This window comes from Pteropus medius, unplaced genomic scaffold, assembly GCF_902729225.1.
Source record: "Pteropus medius unplaced genomic scaffold, Ma_sr-lr_union100, whole genome shotgun sequence".
Lineage (NCBI taxonomy): Eukaryota > Metazoa > Chordata > Mammalia > Chiroptera > Pteropodidae > Pteropus > Pteropus medius.
This window is the reverse complement of record NW_024352785.1, coordinates 7902070-7927126: the sequence shown is the minus strand read 5'-3', so window position 1 is coordinate 7927126 and position 25057 is coordinate 7902070. Positions and strand designations below refer to the sequence as shown.

The 25057-nt window shown below is 37.3% G+C and overlaps 2 protein-coding genes across 17 annotated transcripts in view; both read right to left on the bottom strand.

Annotated features, from left to right (window-relative positions):
• Nucleotides 1-528: 528 nt before the first annotated feature.
• Nucleotides 529-6559, bottom strand: SRP19 (signal recognition particle 19). The gene is made up of 5 exons (XM_039848465.1): nucleotides 6404-6559; nucleotides 5960-6035; nucleotides 3505-3576; nucleotides 3284-3395; nucleotides 529-1766 (listed from the first exon to the last, which is right to left on the bottom strand). The coding sequence occupies exons 1-5, from the start codon at nucleotides 6442-6444 to the stop codon at nucleotides 1633-1635; spliced, it is 435 nt and encodes a 144-aa protein (XP_039704399.1). The 5' UTR covers nucleotides 6445-6559; the 3' UTR covers nucleotides 529-1632.
• A 7815-nt stretch (nucleotides 6560-14374) lies between these two features.
• APC (APC regulator of Wnt signaling pathway) overlaps nucleotides 14375-25057 on the bottom strand; it is a 223011-nt gene continuing 212328 nt past the window's right edge. For 9 of the 16 annotated variants that reach the window (XM_039848448.1, XM_039848446.1, XM_039848452.1 and 6 more), the window contains one exon: nucleotides 17197-24787. In XM_039848448.1, coding sequence (XP_039704382.1) covers nucleotides 18208-24787 — 6580 coding nt within the window. In that variant the 3' untranslated portion in view covers nucleotides 17197-18207. Of the gene's footprint in view, nucleotides 24788-25057 lie in introns of all 16 variants that reach the window. The other 7 variants (XM_039848450.1, XM_039848455.1, XM_039848441.1 and 4 more) reach the window with 2 other exon arrangements.

The following is a 25057-nucleotide window of genomic DNA, read 5'->3' as shown; positions in this document are numbered from 1 at the left end:
TTACACAAACATAGATGGTACAGCCTACTACACACCTAGGCTACACGGTATAGCCTATTGCTCCTATGCTACAAACCTGTATGGCATGTTATTGTACTCAATACTGTAGGCAATTTTAACACAACAGTTTACTATTTGTGTATTTAAATATACCTAAACATAGAAAAGGTGCAGTAAAAATGCAGTATAAGACGTTTAAAAATGGTACACCTGTACCGGGCACTTATCACGAATGGAGATTCCAGGACTGGGTGTTGCTCTGGGTGAGTTAGTGAGGGAGTGGTGAGTGAATGTGAAGGCCTAGGGCATTAGTGAACGCTACTGTAGACTTTAAAAAACACTGTACACTTAGGCTACACCAAATTTATAAAACAACATGAGATTAAATCAAATGCAAGAATAAATAATGTAATCAAGAAACATGGTAAATACTAGCTGTCTGAGGGTGCTGCTGGTATAATGCAGCATTTTACAGCAAACTTATGCGTAGAAAAAGTATATTCTAAAATGACAAAAAAGCATAGTAAATACATAGTAACATAGTTGTTTATTATCAAGTATTATGTACTGTACATAACTATATTTGCTATACTTTTACATGACTGGCAACATAGGTTTGTTTATACCAGCATCACCACAAACATTAGTTAAGTGCTCTGAATTTACAACGGCTAAGACGTCACAGGCGATAGAAATTTCTCAGCTCCATTACAATCTTCTGGGATCACCGTCTAAACAATATGTATTGCATGACTATAACAGCCCTTCCAGGAGCACACATGGTCAGGGAAGGCAGCTCCCCAAGAGGTACTCAGTAGACAAAAACATGGCTGGATAGAAATTCTCTTAAATTTTACAAAAAAATCACCACTTTCAGAAACAATGTTTTGGAATAGTCAGAATCACCAATCCAATTTAGGTTCTTGAAAAAAAGTGTATCTCAAGGTGTTAAAGCACAGGAAATTTTAAAATTGCAATTAAAATAATGTTCTTAAGTCTACGAAATAAGGAAATCTAAAGCTTAAACTCCAAGACTTTCCATATGTCAAAAAACTAGTAATTGAAAAATTCGATTACCGTAACTGATTAAAAGAATATGATCTATAGTCTTGCTGTTCATAGACCTCCAAAAGGATTTAACCATTTTCTTCTAGTTTTAAGCTCACACTAAACTTCTATTACCCATGTTATTATTTCCTCTACTAGCACAGATTAGTTCATAAGCAAAAGCTATAAGTCAGTTTCAAATTTTATTTCATTAACTTAAAAGATGAACAAAATGTGTTTCGAATCTTTAAACTCATTTATCTGAACATTTTTTCAGAGGACAGATACAGGATTTCAAGTAATTTATGGCAGAGTCCACTGTCCATTTAAAAAAATGCCTCTTTCTTCCACAAAAACTGCATTGAAAGGCAAAAAAATTTATTTTATACTGCATAAATGCTAGATGCAAACTTCTGACGTAAATTTATTTCACTGTCAACTCTGATGCTGAAGCTGGGAGGCACAGATACTCACAGTTCAGTTTAATAATACAAACAAAAAGCTTCTGTTTTTCTCAGATACAAATTAGAAATCTCCATTCATGTCTCTTACAGTAGTATCACAAACTTGACTCTCATTATCAGGTCACTTCTTCTTCTTTCCTTTCCCTTTTTTACTTCCTTCTCCTTGCTGAAGACTTTGGTCACCACCTCCTGTTTTTTGTGTTCTTGTTTTTAATTTAGGTATCATTTCCGCTGCGTACAACATTACTGACTTACCTAGGAACAAGAAGTTAAGCTTAGTGTATAATCTGAGAGATAAGACAAAAAAGGTCATTAACTTAAATAATACAAAGTTCAAGAAATCATCATATCAAGAAAATGATAAGGATTTTAAAAGAAAAAAATGACTATGAAGACAATGACTTGTTCAAGTGGGGGCCTTTGGTGGAGAAAAGTATTGAGAACGACACTGCAATATTTAAATGAACAGAATCAAAATTTAAAACACTGTGAAACAAAAATTTTGGTCTCTGTCCTAGTAGTTGACTTGAAGTTCAAAGGAGAATACTTCTAAATATAACAGGTTGGAAAAAATCATCCTATCATTGTAACTTAAGCTAGGGAAACAAAGGCCTCTAACTCTTGTAACAAAAATCCAATGTCATTAAGCTACAAAAGATATTACTCAGATGACTTTTGAATACCGGCACCCCTGTTCTGTGCACCAACTACCTCCTTCAGCTCCAGCAGCTGCCTTCCTTACTCTAAGATACCAAGCCCCTGGCTTTCCTTTTTTACTTTGTAACTATTTTCTTACTGGAAACAAGAAACAACATCTTTTCAACTGCAATTTTTAAATCAAAAAGTTTTTTTTTTTTTGGTCTTTTTAAAGTAAAAGAAAAAGATGTCAAAGAGAAGGAAAAACACACTGGAATATACAAATCACTCCTGAGTCAGAAAATCTTAAGTTTCTAGAAATATCTACTGATCCTGACAAGTTTTAGTGTGTAACCAATCTATTTTAATTCAACTAAAAACAAGTTATAAGTCTGGGGTTATTGTGTCAAAAAAAGAAAAAAGAAAAAAAAGCTCCATTTAAAAATATTAAATATATTTTCTAAAAAAATATACATTTTTTTAAATAAAAAACTCAGAAAAGAATAGCATGGAAATACTCATCTTTGTAATACCCAGAATTTACATTTTGGAATACTGATGTCCAGTTTTGTTTAGTTATTGTTTTTTAAGAAATAAAACAATAAGGATAATGCTACAGTCTTCTGACCACAACCCTCCTGACCCCACTCCCTGCTTGCCATTAAGTTAACTACTATCCTAAGACTGGGTATTTTTTTATTTCGTATTTAAATTTACCCAAGTGGTACCACACTATGCATATCTCTTTTTTCACTAAATGTGGCTTTTTAGATTTATTAATGGAAATTATAAGCAAACTTCAGGATCTCTAAGATCTGAAATGGCAATTAACATTTGACTATTTAATAATTTTATATTCTTTATCTGGGAGCAATGATGGACTTCCAGAAGTATATAAAATGTTCACTAAATAATTTTTTAGGAGAAATCATTAGTAGGTTTTATTACATTCTCAAAGAGGTCCTTAACTTAAAGTTAGAACCACTGTTTACCTCTCCAATAGTGATAGTCCTTTATCTAAAGTGATCTGTAGAACACAAATTATGACTTGTACCTTTCAAAAGATCAGAATCTTTTCTGCAGTGCAGAGGAATAACCTATCCCCAAACTCTACTCATTCACTGAAAAAACCTTACGTGATGGGAACTGTACAAGACAGAGGCTGCCATCTTCCTGTTTGAGCTGGACCCGGACTCTGCCCTTGTACTGGACATCACGATTCCATTCTCTGGAGTACATTTTATTTTTCTAACATTAAATAAATAAATAATTAATTAGTATATAAATACAGGTTTTGTTTAAGAAAATTATTACATCAATGAGATGAGTATGGAAAATAGTGAAGAACACATCTTACCTCAAGAAATACATTAAGTCCAACTGCTAAGCACACATCTTGAATTTCTGTAGCCGTAGGATTTTCAACAGCCTGAACAGTTAAAAACAAGAGCACTAAACACTTTATGCAGCAATATTTACAAAAGCCAAGATATGGAAGAACCTAAGTGCCCATAAATAAACAACTGGATAAAGATGAGGTGGCATATATGGAATATTACTCAGCCATAAAAAAGGATGAAATCTTACCATTTGGGACAACGTGGATAGACCTAGAGGGTGTTATGCTAAGTGAAATGTCAGACAGAGAAGCACAAATACCATATGATTTCCCTTATGTGTGGAATCTAAAGAACGAAATAAACGAACAAACAAACCAAAGACTCACAGAGATCAAACTGATGGCTGCTAGATGGGAAAGGAGTTGAGGGGCTGAGTGAAAAAGGTGAAGGGATTAAAAAGTACAAATTGGTAGTTACAAAATAGTCATGGGGATATAAAGTCAATAACGTTGTAATAACTATGTACGGTGTCAGGTGGATATTAGACCTATCGGGGGATCACTCTGTAAATTATATAAATGTCTAACCACTGTGCTATACACCTGAAACTAATATAACACTGGATGTCAATTGTAATTGAAAAAGAAAATACTAAAAGCTTAAAGTGGATACTGCAATATTGTTGTGTAAATCATTTCGAATACTATAATCAAAACACATACCATAGGTTTCCTTTTCTAATAGGTACAGTTATTTCCATTGTAATAATAAAAAAAAAAAATTCCCAAGAATAACACTGATTCATACTTGTATGTCCATCACCCTTCCAACAGAACATAAACTTCACAAGGAAAAGGACTATTTTGTTCACCAGTATATTCCCCAGCACCTGATACTTAGAACATAGTACGTGCCCAGTGAATATTGGTTAAACAACTACTACAATCACTTTAGAAAACTGTTTGGCAGTATCTGCTAAAGCTAAATACATGCATTCATTATGGCCTTGCAAAAATTTGTTCACTAAAAGACAAACTCAGGAATGTTCACAGCAGCACTATATATAACAGCCCCAAACAAGAAACAATTTGATTATCCATCAACAGAAGAACAGATTGTGGAATATTCATACAATGCAATACTACAAAGAAGTGGTTTTCGGGAAAGAAATTCTGCCCCCCAACCTACATTGACAATGTTTGGAGACATTTTTGATTGTCATAACAAGAGTGGTGTAGCACACCGGCATCTAATGGGTAGAGGCCAAGGATGCAGTTAAACAACCTAAAATGCACAGGACAGTCTCACAACAAATAATCATCTGGCTCAAAATGTCAACTGCAGCTGTTGAAAAGACCTGCCACAGAACAATGAGAATTAAATTTCACTCAAAAATGTGGATGAACCTCATAAGCTTAAAGTTTGGTGAAAAAAAGACAGACACAAAAGTACATAGTGTGTAATATCATTTAAATGAAACTCAAAAACAAGCAAAAGTAATATATGGAGTTGCAAGTCAGGATAGTGGTTATCCTTGTATGTGAGTATATGTAGAGAGGGCGATTACTGGGAGGGGACAAAAAGGAATCTTCCTGGGTGCCAGTAATGTTTTCTATTTTTAAATTATGGTGCTGGTTACCCATGTGTACTCACTTTGTGAGAATTAATCAAGACAGACACTTAAGATTTATGTGTTTCTGTATGTATGCTATACATCAATAAAGTTAAAAATAATTTAATCATTCTCCAAATTATGTGAAAGCTGTTATAGTGGCTTGATGTCAGGCATTATTCTGAACCAGTGCTTTGGTATCTTCTCTTTTATCATCAGGCAGCAAAACAGACTTTCCTTTACACATTTAAGCAGCAAAATGTGAGATATTAAATAACACAAAAATAATGAATTCGTTGCTTCAGACCAAGTTGTGTCGTTAGATTGCAAAATAAGTAATTCTTAATTTGTATATGCTTAATTTTTAAAAAAAAAAAAAAAAAGCTGCTGCAGAGGCGCTTCACTTGGCAGTGGGCAATTTCCTAACCCAAGTAACTTTTAAAGTAACTTTACCCATCTCAAAAAAGATCATTGACATAAAAATATAAAACTCTACACCTCTGAATTTTCTGCAAGTTTTCTTTAAAAACTCAACTACATTCTGGACATTCTATTGTACAATGACACGATTTTGGTTTCCTTAACTAAAGGGATGACTGTCATAACCTTAGTTTAAATAAAAACACTGCAAACCTTACAACTCTCCCCTGCTTCTTTCAAACACAAGCTCATGAAGAACCACTTAAAAAATTCCTTCAACTATGAATTTAGTGCCTTTCTGGTTTTACCATTATTAAGAAAATTCTTGGCTACTGTTCTCCTGAGTTCTCCCCGCCAAATGCAATAAAGTAAAAGAAGCTTCTGTGACCCTAACAGTAAAGCCCTCCCAACCCCTCAAACCAAGGCGCCAACTTGCTTACCTTACTTATGGGGATTCGCCTGCCCTCTGCGATGGTCTTCTTGTTATTTAAATAAGCAGGATATATACAAATAAACCTGTCACAGAAAAACATAGCTGTTATCACTAGAGCAGTATTTCCAAAATTCCATTCATTCATTCATTACCACGACTTGCCAGTACACTTATTATTTGCATAATTTTTTTTGTCTCCTTTTTACATAATGTCATGTCCACGAGGCACCCGAAATCCTTTGTCTCACGTACAGATAAACACTGAGCTAAAGTCGGGATTTCAGTGACCCTGCGAAGAGCGTGGGCTGCTGGCCTTCGGGACAAGCAAACGCTCAAAGAGGCGCAGAGCCTACGGCCGGGCGGAGTTGACCGGCGAACCTTTCTCAGGGGTGGAGAAAGCGACGCAACACTCGTGGGCTCGCAGCAAGCCTCTTGCTTTCTCAGGACCTACCTGTCTTGGTCCGCCGGGGATCTCGCCGCGGCGCAAGCCATCTTTACCCGTACCCCAGCAGCAGCAGTCTTGTACCTGCAGGGAAAGAACCGGCTGGAACTCGGCTTTGAGGTTTCCCAGACCACCCTATCTTCCGGCGGAAGTCCTGCCCACGCGTTTATGGCTTCTCACTGTCCGTTTGTTCCGGCACCTATCACTCGACGCCAGGATCTTTAGTTTCTTACGTGTTATTCGGCATTCTTCTCTCGCGATAGAATCCACGAAAGCGTCTCGTTCCTTCCTTTCTCTGTATCACCCAAACTGGCCGTTTGGGGCGCATGCGCTGTTGCTAAGCTAGGGTTAAATTTTCATGCTTTTACGTCGAATTTCGCCCTGAATTTGGATGGTGCTATATACTCTCACCAGTAGACGAGGGCATTCCGCCACGGGCAGTCTGTGTCCTGCGGGAAGTCTGTGTAGTTCTGAGCAGGTCGTTGGAGCAGGCAAGAAAATGCCCTTTAAGTTTTATCTTTATCCACTCCTGGGCCCTGCAGTTGGCTTTTTACTTGGCTAAGTGGATTTTTATAGTGGTGGAACTAGCAAAATTACTGGCACTGTGTTTTAACGTGATGTATAAATGTTAGAAAATTGACTATATACCTTTTTAAAGCATGAAGATCATCTATACTAAAATTCACTATATTTTTGCAAAGTACTAATTCAGCTTTTTTGTTCTTCAGCTAAATATACACCATTCCAATTTAGTAGCCGCTGTTCATGCCACACCTACAAAGGTACTTTTCAAAAAACCGAGCAAGGTAAGACAGCTATTCTCTTACAGGTAAAACAAACACTAAAGAAACAAAAAATCCCCCCAAAAGCTTAGTATCAGTGGGGTTATTTGCCCATTCACGCTAATGATGGCTGAGCATAGATTTTCAGCTAGTCTGACTGGAATCCAGCCCCTGATTTTTCTCTGTGCCCTCAATTCCCGCCTCCCAGCCCTCTTTGCACTACCGGATTAATTCGATGCTGATAAATAAGTCTTATTTCTTTCTAAAGTGTACGTGATTCCTGTTAAAAATGTCATGCAATGACCAGATCGAACAAAACATTTAGGGATGAAATGAACCAATCTTTAGAAGACATAGTTTACCTGCTTTTGGACTTTGCTTTTATACTAGTTGTTTCTCGAAATTCGAAGTTTTCTTTTCAGAAAATTAACATTTTATATACGCTGTGGAAGAAGTGAGGAAATGAACCAGGTAGTCCCAGGGTTAATATATGTAGTACCCTACTTACCATGAAGTTGTTTTCTTAAATAAGTGGAGACAAAAAGATCCATTTTAAAATTGATTACATTTCCTGGTTCATACACACTAATGGAGTTAATGATGGAGCTAATATTTTTTTGAGTTCTATACTAGATCTATAACTCTTATTTAACTCTACACTATTGTTGAAGTAGTATAAAAGTACCAAGAAAAGGGGGTGGGTGGAGACAGCAATGTTGGTACCACACTGATGATTAAAGAAACAGTAACAAATATAAAAGTTTTTAAATGCTTATGCTTGTGGAAATTAAAGCAAGTCCAATTAAAGGAGGATGAAGTTGGATATGGAAAATTGTGGAGATGATGAAAGGGCTTCAGAGATCGATGGCACTTGTTTTCAAATCAAATTTTTATCAAACTCTCTTCCTTTTCCTTATGCCACTAAATTCAACCTATCAGTCTTTTTTGAGGCTATTTGGTAGGGGTGGGGTTCACAAACGTGGGAAGAGAAGATAGAGGCGGGCAAGAGAAATATTCCTAAGCTAGTTGAGTAAGAATTGAAAGCAGGAGGAGAAAAGGGGTTAAAGAAGAGATGTGATGTAAATGTGTGTGTAGGTGGGAGCGGGCTGCTGGAGATGTGAGTAAAGCGACCTTGAGCATTGACAGAAAGAGCGAGAAGGGGAAGAAGTTAGTGGATTAGATAATATCTGTGCTACAGATCACTCATTGGCCTCTAATCCATCCAGTAAGAACATAGAAGCTACTATATAACAGATGCTCTTGAGAGGTGCTATAATAAAATATAGATATAATAAAAAGATATAATAAAATAACTCTTGCTCAAATTTCAAAAAGTCTAAAGGATGAGACTGACATGCATACATCGATAGCAGGGCCATCCCAGCCTGGGCCTGAGTTGAACCCATCAGAGAATTCAGGCATGCCTGGGTATATTTGGTTAACTAATGGAATAGTCTGCCCTATTTCACTTGTCCATTGCTGTGTAAAAAAGCATTCTAAAACTTAATGCCTTAAAACAACAACAATCTTTTTTTTTTTTTTTTTTTTTTTTTTTTGCTCATGAAACTGCACTTTGGTAGGGCTCAACAGGAATAGCTTATCTATGTGGCATCTACTGGAGCTAGATCATTCAAAATGATTTCTTCACTCCTATGTCTCTGCCTCAGCTGGGATGGCTAGAACAGCTGAAGTCTAGCTGGGCACCTCCCTCTCCTTGTGGTGCAGCCTGTCCCTATGGCTAGGTTGAACTTTGACAAAGGTTCTTTCCTTGACTAAACTTGAGACTGGCTCCTCTGAGTCCTCTTGGTGGCTTAGGCCTTGACCTTGGCCCTTGTTCCATCTTCAGCCTGCCTAGCCCAGTTTTAGCAAGAATCCTGCAAAGTTAAGCGTATTGGGATTCTCCGAAGATAGAACCAAAAAGATATGTAAGAGGAGTTTAATTATTATAGGAATTGGCTCATGCCATTACGGAAGCTGAGATATGCCACAGTATGCTATCTGCAAGCTGGAGAACCAGGAGAGCAGTGGTATAATTCAGTCTGAGTTTAAAGGCCTAGAAACCAGGGGAGCTGATGGTGTAACTCCCAGTCCAAGGCTGAAGATGGATGTCTCAGATCAAGGAGAGAGAGAGAATTCACCCTTCCTCTGCCCTTTTGTTCTATTTGGGCCCTCAGTGGGTTAGATGATGCCTGCCCACGTTGGTGAGGGTAGATCTTCTTTACTCAGTCTCTACTAATTAACACACAAATCTCTTTCAGAAACATCTTCACAGACACAACCAGAAACAGTTTACCAGCTATTTGGGTTTTCTTAGCCCAGTCAAGTTGACACATAAAATTAACCATCATAGTAAGTTTAGCGAGAGTCCCCCCAACACCTGATATCTGATCACCCTCAATATGTGATCAAATTCCTCATTCCCCACCTCTGATATACAGATAGATGCTCCTCGACTTATAATGGGGTTACTTCCTGATAAACCCATCATAAGCTGAAAATATCATAAGTAAAAAATGCTTTTAATACACCTAATCTACTGAACATCATAGCTTAGCCTAGCCTTAAATGTGCTCAGAACACTTACATTAGACTACAGTTGGGCAAAATTGTCTAACACAAAGTCTGTTTTATAATAAGTTATTAAATATCTCATGTGACTTATTATGAGTATTGCTTTTATATCACTATAAAGTCAACAATCATTAAATCAAACCATTGTAGATTCGGGACTGTCTGCATAAACCCTTGCTCTGCCTTCAACAAGAATCCTGTTAGGTTAGTTTAGCAACCTAAACTTACCCTACCCTTTATTTCTCCTCTTAGTAATTTTCCATCTACTGATCTCTTTGCTCTTTCATTATAAATCTCCACCCGTCTTTGCTGCTTTCAGAGGTAAGCTGATCTCTCTCCCCTACTGCAATATCCCTATTAAATAAAGTCTTCCTTACTATTTTAATGAGTGTCAGAATAACTTTTCCTTAACAGCTTTCCTCACAGCATGGTAGTCTCAGGACTTCCTAACAGTGGTTTCAGAACTTCTTACATGATGGCTGGCTTCCTGCAGTCCGCAACGTGGAGGCTGCCAGGCCTTTTTAATGCCTGGTCTTGGTACTTCCTTCGCATTCTATTGGTCAAGGCAGTCACAGGGGCAGCTCAGATTCAAAGGAGGGGTAATAAGACTCATATTGCAAAAAAGCATGTGGGATGGGAGATATTGTACCTTCTTCAGAAATACGATCTACCATACTTTTGGAAGTCAATTTCTACAGATTTGAGAATTTACCCCAGAATGACTACTTGAAGAACAGAGCTTTCATTGTCAGGTAGAGAATTCAGAGAACAACCTGGTGTTTATGACTAAGATTTTTCTATATTCCATATACAGCCTCTGTTAGATTCACATCTCTATCTTGGGTCAGGAGGGTAAATAAGTAAAACTTGTTTTAATGAGACTGCTTTTTGAAAAATCATTTAGGGCATTTGAACACAAGCAGCACTGCTTCGGCACATTTGTGGAAAACGTTAACACCAAAGTGGCGGACAGACGTTCTCCCCACTTCTAGTGGACATAGTGCAACTTGTGGGCATCGAGAACTCCTGCAAGCATTGTCGCCATCAAGATCTGGGCTGGTGTCTGATGGAGAGGGCCATTCTGGTAGACAGGTTGAATTGAACTTGGCATCCACTCCAAACCCTTTATATTATAGCTTGATAAATAAGAGAAGGAAGTGATAAAGGAGCAGCAATAACATGAGGACATTTACTGAGCTGCAAACTCAAGATTGAAAAGATTCAGTATTAAAAGACAGAGTTGTGGAAAACACACACACAGCAGGACTTGTGTCAGTAATTTTTTTTTTTTTTATTTCAAGGATAGAAACAAAATCTTACAAACACTAAGGTAAGAAATAAAAGTTATTTAAAGGGGGAAAAAAAACCAGACTGATATTTCAATTTCTTAGCCACAGTATACATTAGAAGAGTTTTGAGGAAAAAGAATTGTGACCAACATTGTGATACAAATTGTCCTTTGTGTGAGGGAAAAAGAAAACAATTTTAAAGAAGGATTTAGAAAGTATATCCTTGACTAACCTTTTCTGGAAAAACAATATTCTGAGGACATACTCCACTCAAGCCAAATTATAACAACATAAATAACTGAAAAAAATGAAAGATGTGTAATATAGAGGAAACAGTGAAGAACACTGAAATCTAAATTATACTTAGATTTAAGTAATTATTGATGTGATGGCAAAGCTAATTGCAGTTGTTAAGATTCTGAAAATTATAAACAAGTGAATGCAGAGATTTTGCAAAGGACTTGGGGGTCCAACGGAAACAGTATATGTCTCAGTTTCTAAAATCATTTTAGCCACTGCATCACGAGGTTTTTCGCTGGCCATGCTATCTGACATAGGACCACGACTTTTTGCCATTTTGTTGCTTCCTCGTTCCTTTTGTCTTTCCCATCTGTGCTCCCCAGTCCCTCCTATTCCTGGAGTACCCCCAATAATCCCAAATTCTTGCCTCTCTTAAGCAAACCTATGAAATTTTCTCTAACCATCCTTTCACCTAAACTCAAGACTTACCTTTCCAGATCCCAAACCTATCAAAGTCTTCAGCTAAAGAAAAGGACCTCTGAGAATCATCCTTTAAGATCCACCCTTTTTAGTTATGGTTTTACATAACTTCTTTTGGTGTGTTTTTCTTAAGGGACAGAAATTTATTTTTCACAGTTCTGGAGGCAGAATGTCCAAAACCAGGGATCCAGCAAGGTACGTTTCATTCTGAGGCCCCTTCTTTTGACTTCCGGGCAGCTGCTTTCTTGCTTTCTTGTTATGACTTCTTTGTGTTTAAGTGAAGGGGGACGGAGTGGGAGGGGCGGAGAGACAGACAGACAGACAGTCAGAGATACAAAGAGAGAGTGCGCGCGAGCAAGCACTCCGATGTCTCTTCTTAGAAGGACACTAATCCTATCAGATTAGACCCTCATTCTTATGCTTTCATTTTATCTTAATTCTTCTTTAGAGGCCCCATCTCCAAAAACAGCCACACCAGGGTTTAGAACTTTAGCATATGAATTTTGGGGGGACACAAGCATTCAGTTGTGTATATCTTGTGAGATTAAGTCTCACTTGTTCCATGGTTTCAATTTTTGTATTTGTAATTTTCATATATTTGATGGTGTATCGTTTCACATTTTAAAGAAAGCATCATAAAACTGTTCATCTTTTCATTGTTTGATGCCTTTTATTCAGAATTACACTTTGACATAAATTTTCCATCACTGCTTTCTTTGCATTTGCCTGTGCAAGTGTAGTTGTACTTTTAATTTCATCCACCCTGGATCATTTTAAGTGTGTCTTGTTAATGTCGTATAGTTGGAGGGCTTTTTTTACTTGACTCCAATCTGAGAGTGGTTATTTTACTCTACACTTAATCTATTCATTATTTGGTAGTACTCTGTCATTTTATGCTTGTGTGGATAATTCTCCCTCTGCCATTTCTCCTGTCCTTTGAAATTTTAAGTTTCCCTAGTTGTTATATTTTTGGCAAATGATTTGGATGGAAAGTTTTATTTAATTTTTAATATTGACATTACCACAATTAAAATATTAAATTTGTATTTTTCTAGGTTAAAAATAGCATCTCTTGACACTGCCTACAAAAGATAAGAAATTTAACACACTTTTACATCTTCCCTCCCTTCTATATACTATTTCCCAGTTTGGGTTGGAATAACCTGGAATTTAAGATTATTAAAATTAAGAATTTCATCTTTTCAATTTTGAGTTATTTGGATATTTACATTGAGATTCATTATCATATTAACCACAATTATTTACAGATTTATTCATTTAAAATTTTATTGCTCAAATTGTTTCCTTAATACCTTTCCATTTAATTGCGTGGGCGCTGGAATACTGGTGGAAATATGTCATGGTATCTGGTTGCCCAGCGCTTTTGAAATGCCCCTCATAGATTTGTGGAATTCATGTTTTATGAATCCAGCACAGGCATGTAACATAGCCTCTGCCAATCATGTCTACCCAAGCAAGCCACCCAAACTGCAGTGAGGAAGCAAGTGCCACATGTGATATTTTGTGACCAGGATGTGTCAGAGGGCTCCGGAGTGTAGGGACAGAAACTGGGTCTTTACTGAAGCAGACTCATAGTATGGTTTGGTTTTGTTCCACCGTCTAGTTTACAAGACTGATTTTCTGGTCCTCATACAAATCCTGTGAGCTACTTAATATTCTTTAAAAGAATGAACCTCTTACCTTTTAGAGGTGTTGTTGGTAACAACTATAAGAATTCTTTATAAGTACTTAAATTAAATACTTGTTTGGCTGGCTTCAAAATTTCTAGGTAATATTTCCATTCCCTTCCAAATGCTACATATTTTTTTTTTGACATTTAGTATTGCAGATAACTCTGATGTCAACCTATTTTTTTTTTTTTTGTAGACAACCTATTCCTCTCCCTACAGAAGTTTTAAGGAAGTTTTCTCTATCTTTCAAATTAAAAAAACTCACTAAGATGTGTCTAAATATGGTTTTCTGTTAGTTCAGTTACTTCAGAAACAAAGTGGGTTGAAAAATTCACACATGCCCCAAACACAAGGAAAAGAACTAGGCTTCAGAAATCAGAGACACTGAGGTAACACCAGGAACTAGTAACTCTTTCACTTGCTCTCCATGCCACCCCCCGCCCCACACCCTTATCTGTTCCCTTCTCTTGCTCTACTGGTTGGCTTTCTTAGTTTTAGCTTCATGATGCCAGTCATAGTCCTTGCCTTAACTCTAGATCTTTCGGTTCCAGCCCTCAAATGCCAACCAGACATTTATTTTGTGACTCTTACTTCAAATTGATTGGCCCAGTCTTTCTTTTCTTTTTTTAAAGCCAGGTCATACAAGTCTTCGGTCACTGGTCAGTTGATGAGTCTCCCCTAAGTCAGGGGGAAAGACAGGGTACATGGTCCAGTGACCACTTAGTGAGGCTAAGTGTTTGAGTTCCAAAATGTGGTATAGACGGGGCAGGTAATGTTTGGCATTGTTCTTAGTAGCTATTTTTCATTAATATTGATTTATATTCAATGGTCACCTTCATTAGTATACATGATGAGTATTTTTAATTTAAAAATAGTAACAATCACATAACTTCAAGAAAATGAGTGAAAAGCCACAAATATAAAGAATTATCCTTAATGTCAGAAGAAAGTATATTTAGCACCAAGAACAATATTATACACATAGAGCATACAGTGTCCTAACAAAAACCAGAATATAGTTATAGACAGATCACAGAACAGAGTGAGGGGAATGGCAAGAAAATGACCCGGTGTTTACAGGAGTCAAAGTCCATAGATTTCAACATTACAAAGCGGTATTTTAAAGTCAGCATAAAATGAAGGAAATACGCTTATTAGAAATTAAAAAATAATTTGTATACTCTATTTCAGCCACTGTAACTTTTGAAAAATTATTTTTGTTTGGTAAATGTTAATGATTTGACTACTCAAATCTTTCTTCTGCTCTTGGCAATTTATTTTGCAATTCTGGCACTATTTTCTTTGCCTATCTTAGATACAAATAAACCTAGTGAAAACATAAATTCAGATATAGTGCAACTGGCTCCTATTCTCAGCAACAGTTTCATCCCTTCACTTAACCTTGTGGTAACAACCTGTATTTTACATTGTCAATTTTTTTTTGACTGTACTTATGGTGCTACTTGATTGTTATGGGTTTATCTTTCATTTCTTATTCCTCTCCTATTAACTTTCCTTTTAGTGCCCAGGTTACTTGTAGTTTATTCTCAAATATTGATATGATTTGCCATAAGTGATTGTTAATCACTCCTGCTGTTTATTAACAAATTGGGCACATTTTCCTTTCATCTGAAATCAGTCTTCCCTCGTTTCAGAGTTCCTTTTCATGGTTTCTTATTGCAAATCCAAATTAGACATTTGCTGAAATTATTACCTTTACAATAAGTGTTTTGAAGGAAATATTAGCTGATCCTTCAGATAGTCATTGTCTTTAGAATTACTTCTTCATTCATTTCTTGTAAATTTGTCCACTATTGGGAGTTGAGATGGGCTATATCAGATTGAATAGCTCAATATACAAATATTTCATGCCTAAAGGAGAGGGAAGTTTATTTGTTGGTATACAGTGTCAGATTAAAGGTCCAGTTGTTGAGGAAGAGGAATAGCTAGAACTTAAGGCAATCACTCAAGGAGCTTCCTTATTACTTAGAGCTGTAGTTCTCAAAGTGTGGTTCCAGACCAGCATCAGCACCTGCAAACTTGTTAGAATTGCAACTTCCTGGGCCCCACTCAGAATCAGAAACTACGGGGAGTGTGGTCCAGCTGTCTTAATAAACACAGCTAGTAATTTGAATGTACTTGTTTGAAAACCACTGCCTTAGGAGTTTGCTGCGGTCTAAAGCTGGATAAAGCACTGACTCCTACTTCTCTTTATAGTCATAATGCTTAACTAATCCCCAACACTGAGCTCAGTATGTCATTTATAAGTAATAAGCAAAACTGGGACTATCTGGCCTGCTGTTATGGGAGCACCCTGTGAACTTGTAAAAGTAGAACTGAGATTTGCCTCTTTACTAATTCTCTAGAGTCTCATAGAGCAACTTTTCCCTCAATGGACAATATAAAGGGGTTGGCCCTTCTCCCAGTAGGTGCTGCCTACAGGAATTCCTGAGTTTTCTAGCATGCGGAAGGCACCTTTTCTCTTTTTTCACTTCCATCATCGACAATATTTTCCCTTATTTGAAAAAGACATTTTTCTCCTTTTCTTGAAAAGGGCAATTTTATCAATTAGTTTACATCCCATCTCTTTCCATAAAAGAATCTGATGTGGTTTATAAAAACTGGCATGCAATAATTCAGGAAAAATAGAAAATCAGGACTAAGAGGAAAGAAATATGACCTATATGCGTGTATCTGTTGGATAAAGCAGACTGAGAAAAATATACATAGAATAAATTCGTATTATTCACAAATGATTTCAGATAAAATTTGACAAAAATTTAAATATATATTTCAAAAATAAGTAAATTGAGGTGTTTGCAAAGTGGTGCAGTGGAAGGAGTATGGGCTATGAAGTAAAATGCCTTACTTCAAATCATAGCACTTTACTGGCATTTTATTTAAAAAAAAAAAAAAAATCAGCCTCATTCCCTGTAGGTGATAAACACAAGGTAGAAAATTAAGTACATGAAGTGATTTCAAGGGCACAAAATAGATGTGCTTACTCCTTCTCACCCCCTTTTCCCAGTGCCCCACCATAATCATCTTTTCCGTTCTACAAATGCAGAATGCATGAATTATTAAAAATAAATTTTCATTTATTCAACAAATGTATTTATCATCCTCATCCTCTGATCTTTTAGAACACATTCTGGGAAGAGATATTAAATTATCTTTGTTAATAAATGTATCAGTTTATTTTCCTTCACAAAGGAGGATTCTCCCTGTTCCTACAACTCTACTTGTCAAAAACAAAAGTTTTCCTTAACAGGCAGAGTTTTTTACTCAAATAGTCTTTTGACCATCCTAATGGTATTACATCTATCTTTGACACTCCTGTGACCTGCATTTTCTGAGCAGAGTGAAGTGCTGATTATACTTGGTTGCTGGAATTTTGCCATAATATATGGAGTGATAAAAGGTGTTCACTCTAGACTCCGTAGCAACAGGGAGAAGATGAAGGGATAAGAGTTACATTCCAAGACAGCTTGGAAGAGACTATATACCTAAGAACAATCGATTAATTTTTCAAGTATAAAATTCTATTAAGAAAAAAGAAAGTCTATGTGGGCCTATTATGTTCAATGTCTAGGACATGCTAGGCAGTTTACATTGCTAGTAAATGAACTAGCTCCAGTGGCGTAAAAAAAGAAAACGTATTTAAGTGGGAAAGTATTAAACATCAGGAAATGCTAATCACATGAGAAAAATAAATCTCAGGAATGATTAAGTGCCAATGCATGGAATGGTTAAATGCCAACAGTCAGCTTCAATTGTTTTTATTACAGTAGAAGGAATTTTACTCTTAATGCATAGAATTTGAAGAAAAAACTTATATAAGCTTTTAAAAGAGGCCCTTTTTGACAATTATTAATACAAATGTGAAATAAGACCCTTCAAACCAATACCATTTTCAGTAAGTTTACATACAGCAATAATTTATTCTGAAATGTTCATTTAGTTTCTGTTGAGACACAATTCATGTCTCATTAATAAAAGAGCAGCCATCTCACCTCAAATACCAGAATATACAAGTTACAGCATAGCAAAAAGTCTACCTACTTTCAGATAAAATCTAGTTCAGGTAAAATAGTTTCATTCAATGTTTTACAGTTAACACAGATTTTTTGTTTGTTTTGAGCACAAGAGTGTAAATTGTTACACTGTAGCTATCTATATGCACATCATGTGACCACAGAACTGTTAATTGAACCATCAGTTTCATTCATGCAGTAAAGCAAAGCAGGCTGGGTAAACTTGTTCATCGGGAACCATATTACTGTGAATTTCACAGCCACATGATTAATTATAATGTTAGGTGGACTCACAAGAACTAAAACAGAATGTTTTTTTGCATAAATACCAATTTCTCCCTGATGTAAGTTTAGTCAGTTTATAACCTAGACATGATTGATAACAGCAATATATCATACAATATATCATATCTTCTATCTGTAGTGTTAAGACAAGCAATAATTAAAGGATGATGGGATGGGATGCTACTTAAATACATGTAAAACATACTGTACAAATATACTTGGTTTTACCATCTTCTTCCTAACTATCGAGTACCTCTCAAAATATGACCAGTGAAGACAAAGTATACTATCAAATATGGCTTCCAGAACAAAAACCCTCTAACAAGAATCAAACCTATTTACAAAATTTTTTCAGTCTTTTAAAGTTTCATTTGAAACAAAATTTCTACATAGCAGTTGTAATTAACACATATTTTTCTTAGTTTCATTATTCCAGCTCTTTTAAACAGACGTCACAAGGTAAGACCCAGAATGGCGCTTAGGGCTTTGAGTTCCACTAGATTCTGTGTTGTCAGTTTTTGAATCTCGTTTCTTTGTATTGTTATTCACTGGCGTTGGGATCTGTGATGGCCGAGCCGAAGTGCTATCTACGCTGCTTTTCCTAGGGCTTGGGTTGTAATTAAAAGGAGTCACTCTGGCAGCAACAGTCCCACTAGGTGAACTGTGTTTGCTTGAACCGCTAGAACCAAATGGGGTACGCTCAGCTATAGAACTTTCATTAGTCTCTGATGCAGGAACAGAATTACTTTGTCCTGGTTTTGTTTCAGTTCCTTTTTGGTCTGGGGCATCTACCTGAATAAAGGAGTTCAGGCGGTTTTCCAAACCCATGGTGCGTACAGGACCACTGCCATTACCCACATTTTGTTTTCCCTGGTTATCTTTTGAATCTTTAGCATTTGGGTTTCCCTTTTCCGAAACACTGTCAATCACTGGGGGAGTATTTCCTGTGGGAGATCTTCCAGATCGAGGGTTGTTAATGGGACAGTCCTCAATTCTCACCCAAACGTCCTCTGTTTTTGAAACAGCAGGTGCCATTTGATAAATTAGAGTCTTTGATTCAGCACCATTTGCAGCACCTGAGGAAATGGTCTGAGAAGCACTATTTACGGGAGAAATTTCACTTTCTTTAATTTTTCTCCATGTTCCCTTTGTGGATACTTGGTTTTCTTTAGTTTGTTTGGTTCCTGAAATACAGTTCACATGTTTTTCATCCTCACTTTTTGCTTTTTCACTGGATTCTGATGAAGCAGAAAGAATTGAGGATGAACTTCCAGTTCTTCTCCATGTGCTTACTCGAGGAAGGGACGACGAATGTTTGCTGTGCTCACGTTTCCAGGTTCCTGACCTATTGATTGGAAGTCTGGAAGGACTTTCAGAATGGGAGCGTGCTATATCATGGCGCTTTGCTGGTCTTCCATCATTATACTCTACAGTGGGACTGAGATTAGGAGGGAGTTTTCGCCATCCACCAGCCTGAACAGATGAATGTGTTGACAGAGACATATCAGGAAGGGAAGGACTTAAAACTGGAGTCTGTGCCTGGGACCTAGTGGGAGAATCTGGTCTAGAAGACGGCGAGAGAGATTCAAATGATGCGGATTCCTCCAATTTTCTCCTCAGGGTTGGGCTTGGAGCTTCTTTGATGAAAGTTGACTGGCGTACTAATATGGGTCTCTCTGACCTATCAGATTCACTTCCACTTGATTTAGTTGAAGACATTCTAGAAAGTTCTACCTTTTTGTTGGACCCATTGCTATTATTCATCTGATTTAGTCCTTTGGAGGCAGACTCGCTTCTTGGGATACTGCTGCCGTTCTTGGATAAACCCGTTTGTTTGGTAAGGTTCTGCTGACTCATCTGTCTGCCTGGAGATGTGTACGACATTTTCCCAGAACCTGAGGACTTAGTTGAAGCAGTACTAGGGGATGATGTCCTTGGCAGTTGCGATAATTTGTTAGGAGGGCTTATTCCATTTCTACCAGGAGAAATTGAGTTTCGCCCTGGAGACTGTATAGGTCTACTTAATGGTTGCTGGACAGGTCTTGAAGGAGTGGAATCTCTAGATCCTGATCTAGAAGGCCCTTTATTTGACCCAGCCTGTTGGGATGTCTGTCTGGTAACAGGGCTTAATTCTGACTTCACTGATGGCTTGGCTCCTCTAGGAGAAGTGGTGGCTGTCTGACATTCACTGGGGCTTTTGGAGGCTGGAGTCTTAAGGGGTGGGCCTTTTTTAGAAACGGGACTTGTACTTGAAGAGCTATTTCGAACTCCTGGAATGTGAATCATTGTCCTTCCTCGAGAGAATGAAGGCATGTTTGTTTGAAGGGGCTGTTTCATTTGGCTTGAAATTTCTGAATTCGACCGAACTTTTCCAGTAATCAAACTCTTATAAACCTTTTTCCCTCCTTTGATTCCCTTATTTTCAGATTCTAACTTTTTAGCTTCCAATGTACTTTTCTCCCCAGGTTTCAGAATTCGTGGGCCTTTATTACTTGTAAAGGGTTTATCCTCTTGATCAGGTGTAAGATGAAATGGTGATCCCAGAGAGATTCCTGACTTCAGTGAAAGGATGGAATCTGAATCTGATGAAGCTTGTCTAGATAAACATGCAGCAGCAGCAGCTTGATGTAAACTACTTACTATGGAATTTGCACCTTCCTGAATGGCTTTCCAATCAAAATTTTCTGAATCAGGGGATAAACCATGTTCAGAATCTGGTCTCTGTATATCTTTCAAATCAAGTGTCAAATCTTCTGCTAATATGCCACTCATATTTCTGGGACTATGCTTTTCATTATCACCCTTGAGTCTTGAAGGCTTTTTCTTTTTTGGCATTGCAGAACTTATACATTCCTGCAACAGGTCATCTTCAGAATCAATACTGAGAGAACTGAGAGAACTGTTTCTTGAGAAACAAACAGGGGTATCTTCAACGTGAAATGATTTAGGAGCGTAACCTGATGGCTGAGGTTTACTTGGTTCTCCCTGTGAGTCAGCAGGCTCTGTCTCTTTGATAAGTTCACTTTCTTTGTTGTTGTTGTTTTCTTGATCAATGTCGCTAAGAGAACTTAAAGAGGAATTTCGAGAAAAGCAAACTGGAGTATTTTCAATAGCAAAATTCTGTAATTTTTCATCAGTTGCTGCCCCTCTGTCTGGTATGTCTTTGGATGACTGGGGAAAAGTGCTTGATGACTGCTTCTGTAGCATGGTTTTAGACTGTCCTCGACTTATTGGATGTTTTGGAACAGCTTGTGTCTTATTAGCTGATTGTTGGCTGGAGGTTAATTCTGCGTGACTGTTAACTTTAGCTTCTGATTCCTTATTTTCTTTCTCCTTTCTTAATTCAGCCTTTTCCCTGGAAAGGTCAACATCATCATCATCAAAATCTAGAGAACTCAAAGAGTCATTTCGTGAAAAACAGTATGGAGTTCCTTCAATAGGTGTATAATGATGAGGTGAATCAAAAGTAAAACTTCCTTTGACTCGATCTTCATTATTTGGTAACTTATCATTGAAGTCCTTGGAATTATTTTTCGAGTTCTGTTTTTTTGAATCGTTGTTGTCTGAAAAATTTCTTTCAGCATTTAAATTATTTTTTGAATCTGTATTTTTTTTTACACGTGTCCTATAGTCAGTATTTTGTGGCATAGGTTTTACTGGTGAAGTAGGTTTCTTTTTCTTGCCATCGAATTGATTCTTGTTAGTTCCAGATGATGTCATAGACGCTTGTTGGACCTGGTCCATTATCTTTTTCACACGGAAAGGCTTGTGACTTTTTCCTTTGGGCATGGCAGAATTAATGCATTCTGCAAGAATATCACCTTCTTCTGTTTTACTGTCATCCAGTTCAGGTATAGTTATAGATGACATTTTTCCTCTTTGATCCTCATCCGTACTTCTGCCTTCTGTAGGAATGGTATCTCGTTTTTCAAATTCACCTGACTGTGCCCCTGTTCTAACTCCTTCTCCAGCAGCTAACTCATTTGGAGGGGATTCTATTGTTAGATCACTTAGAGATGTAGCTGTGGAAAAGTTTATAGGTGTCCCTTCTACACAATACACCCGTGGCATATCATCTCCTGGTGTAAAACTAACATGCTTTTGTGTTTGTATCCTGTTTTGCGATGGCAGAAGTTTGTATACAGGTAGTTGACTTGGTTTCCTTGCAACAGGTGGAGGTAATTTTGAAGCATTCTGGGCTGGTTTTTTGGCTTTGCGTGAAGATTTTGTTGGCATGGCAGAAATAATACATTCCTCCAATATTTCTATATCGTCATCATCTGAATCATCTAATAGGTCTTTTTCCGAATCAGCAGATTTTTCGGCCTCCTTTTTCTGGTTTTCATTTGATTCTTCAGGCTGCTCAGATTCTGTTTCATTCCCATTGTCATTTTCCTGAACTGGAGGCATTATTCTTAATTCTACATCCTTCTGTATAAATGGCTCATCAAGGCTCAGAGCACTCAGGCTAGATGAACAAGAAAAACCATCTGGAGTACTTTCTGTGGCAAAATGTAATAAAGTATCAGTGTCTGGAAGCACTTGGACTCTCTGAACCGCAGCATTTGCCGCAGCTGGCTTAGGTCCACTTTCTCTCTTTTCAGCATTAGGTACTTTAGTTTTAGGTACCTCTTGTTTAGCTTGAAGTGTTTGAGGAGGAGGAGGAGGGGTTTTACTTCTGCTTGGTGGCATGGTTTGTCCAGGGCTATCTGGAAGATCACTGGGGCTTATAATGCCACTTACCATTCCACTGCAGGGTTCGCTCTGAACAGAGCTGGCAATTGAACGGCTCTCAAAACTATCAAGTGAACTGACAGAAGTACATCTGCTAAACATGAGTGGAGTTTCTTGAACATAGTGCTCTGGTGGACTTTTAGGTGTCTGAGCACCACTTTTTGATGGAGATTTGGCCCCTGAAGAAAGCTCAACAGTTTTGTGTCTGGTTGATTCTGAAGGTAAACCAGAAGACTGGAGTCTGCTGGATTTGGTTCTAATGTGCTGTGACACTGTTGGAACTTCATTTACAGAATCTTCAGTTGATCTAGTTCCATTGTTTTCTTTTATTTCTGCTCTTTGTAGTGTATTAGCAGAATCTGTTTCCTTTGTCGTCTGATCACATCCTATTTCATCTTCAGCTGATGACAAAGATGATAATGAACTACACCTTGAAAAACATATTGGGGTATCTTCTACACAGTATGTCTGTATTGTTTCTTGGTTGATAGAGGGAACTTTGCAAGAGGTGGCTTTTTGTGTCTGACCACTTCTGCTCTGCGCTGAACTTGGATGGAGCTGATTCTGCCTCTTGGCATTAGATGAAGGTGTGGATGTATTCTCACTGCTTGAAGAGATGTGTTCAGTTTTAGTGCTTTGTCCAGATGAACTCTTTGAGAATGAAAAAGCTGGTTTCTGTGAGGAAGAAATGTCTGTGGCATATTTTAAACTGTAATCAATAGGCTGATCCACATGATGTTTTTCTTCATTATATTTTATGCTATAGTTTGTTGGTCTCTCTTCTTCTTCATGCTGCTCTTCCTCAGAGTAACGTTCACTATAGTTAGTGGGCTTATCATCTTCATAGTCATCTTCCTGACACAAAGACTGGTTTACATTTTGATTAATTCCATGATTAGAACCTACTCGATTTGTTTCTGAACCATTGGCTCCTCTTGACCTATATGGGGAAACACATTCTTGCTGTCCAAAATGTGGCTGGAACTTGAGGTGTTTATCATCAGTGCTCTCAGTATATACAGGATAAGTTGTGCTTTGACTCCTTGATTGTCTTTGCTCACTTTGTTTCATTTCATCTTCTATATGTTTGGGTCTCGCCCATCTTTCATTCTGCGAAGGACTTTGCCTTCCAGAGTTCAACTGCTCATCTGAATATTTAAGACTATAATTTATTGGTGTGTCTAGTTCTCCATCATTATCATCCATATGATTTGCACTATGTATTTTATGGGCTAGGTCAGCTGGATATTGACCATAGCTGCAAAATTTACTTTCATCATCTTCAGAATAGGATTCAATTGAAGGTTTCATTTGACCTCTTTTACCATAACCATCACTACTACTAACACTATTTAAACTATCATTTGAAGATCTCTTATATTCCAATTTGGCATAAGGCATAGGACATGTCCTATTTGAGGTTTCTGATTTAGTGAAGTTGTAAGTATTTGAATGTGTGTGGGCAGTAGAGCTTCTTCTTAGTGCATTCCTCTCATCTGCCCCACAATGTAATTCAGTGGTAGACCCAGAACTTCTGTCTTCCTGGGAGGTGTGAATAGCTGATACTTCTTCCATGACTTTAGCAATTTGGGCTGCAGTGGTGGAAATTTGCAAACCTCGCTTTGAAGAGGTTCCTGGATTTTCTGTTGCTGGGTGGTAATTGCCTAGGCTAATTCCTCGTTCTCTCTCCAAACTTCTATCTTTTTCAGAACGAGAACTATCTAAACTTCCCCTCGATGAAGAGGAGCTAGGCAACACTGTAGTATTTAAATATGGTGAAAGGACAGTCATGTTTCCAGTATTAAAATTGTCTGACCTATTTTCATCATGACGATTGGTGTCAAAAACATAGTCACCATAGAGACTTTGCTTGTGTCTTTGCTTACTACGATGAGATGCCTTGGGACTTAAATTGTCAATATTATCAAAAGTTTCTGATAAATGCTGAGCATCTAATTCTGCTTCCAGGGCTTTTTGTTTTCTTACATGAAGAGATGGCAGGCTTGAACCAGGAGACATAATATTGGCATCCTTATACTTTGCAGGTCTATTTGCCATGAGATTCCTTAAAGCTGCAGCACTTCCCATAGCAATCATTTTGTGCTTTGAATGAATGAGGTTCTTGAGCATGCTGACTGCCCCCATGTCCCATAATGCTTCTTGGTCTTTAGGGTTTCTTGCTGAGAGATTCCACAAGGTTCCACATGCATTACTGACTATTGTCAAACTGTGAGATTTTAAGTGTTGTAATAAGGTTTGCAGGCAGTTGTTCTCTCTTAGGATTTGCCTGAAAATAAAAATATCATAAAGTTAAGGTCAAAATCTGTAGTAAGAACACATAGAAGGATAGAAAACAAATTTAAATAGTAAGATAACTACTAAAACTTATTAACAGGCATAATAAAATTGTGTCAAATTATACTATAAATTCCAAGCATTCCATATCTCCTTTTGTTCTTAGTTTATTTAAGGTATTGTTTTAGGAAACTTAGTTGTCAGACTAAAAGAAGTACAAGTGTTAATTTTAACCCATTCTGCATTTCCAATTCTGACCTGA

Bases quoted from the DNA above. Each gene is read 5' to 3' on its own strand.
- SRP19 (XM_039848465.1), bottom strand. From the start codon at position 6,444: ATGGCTTGCGCCGCGGCGAGATCCCCGGCGGACCAAGACAG. The intron at 6,036-6,403 runs GTAGGTCCTGAG...TTTCTGTGACAG, and splicing joins TCCCCGGCGGACCAAGACAG to GTTTATTTGTATATATCCTG. The intron at 1,767-3,283 runs GTAAGGTTTTTT...TCTTGTTCCTAG, and splicing joins TCTTGTACAGTTCCCATCAC to GTAAGTCAGTAATGTTGTAC.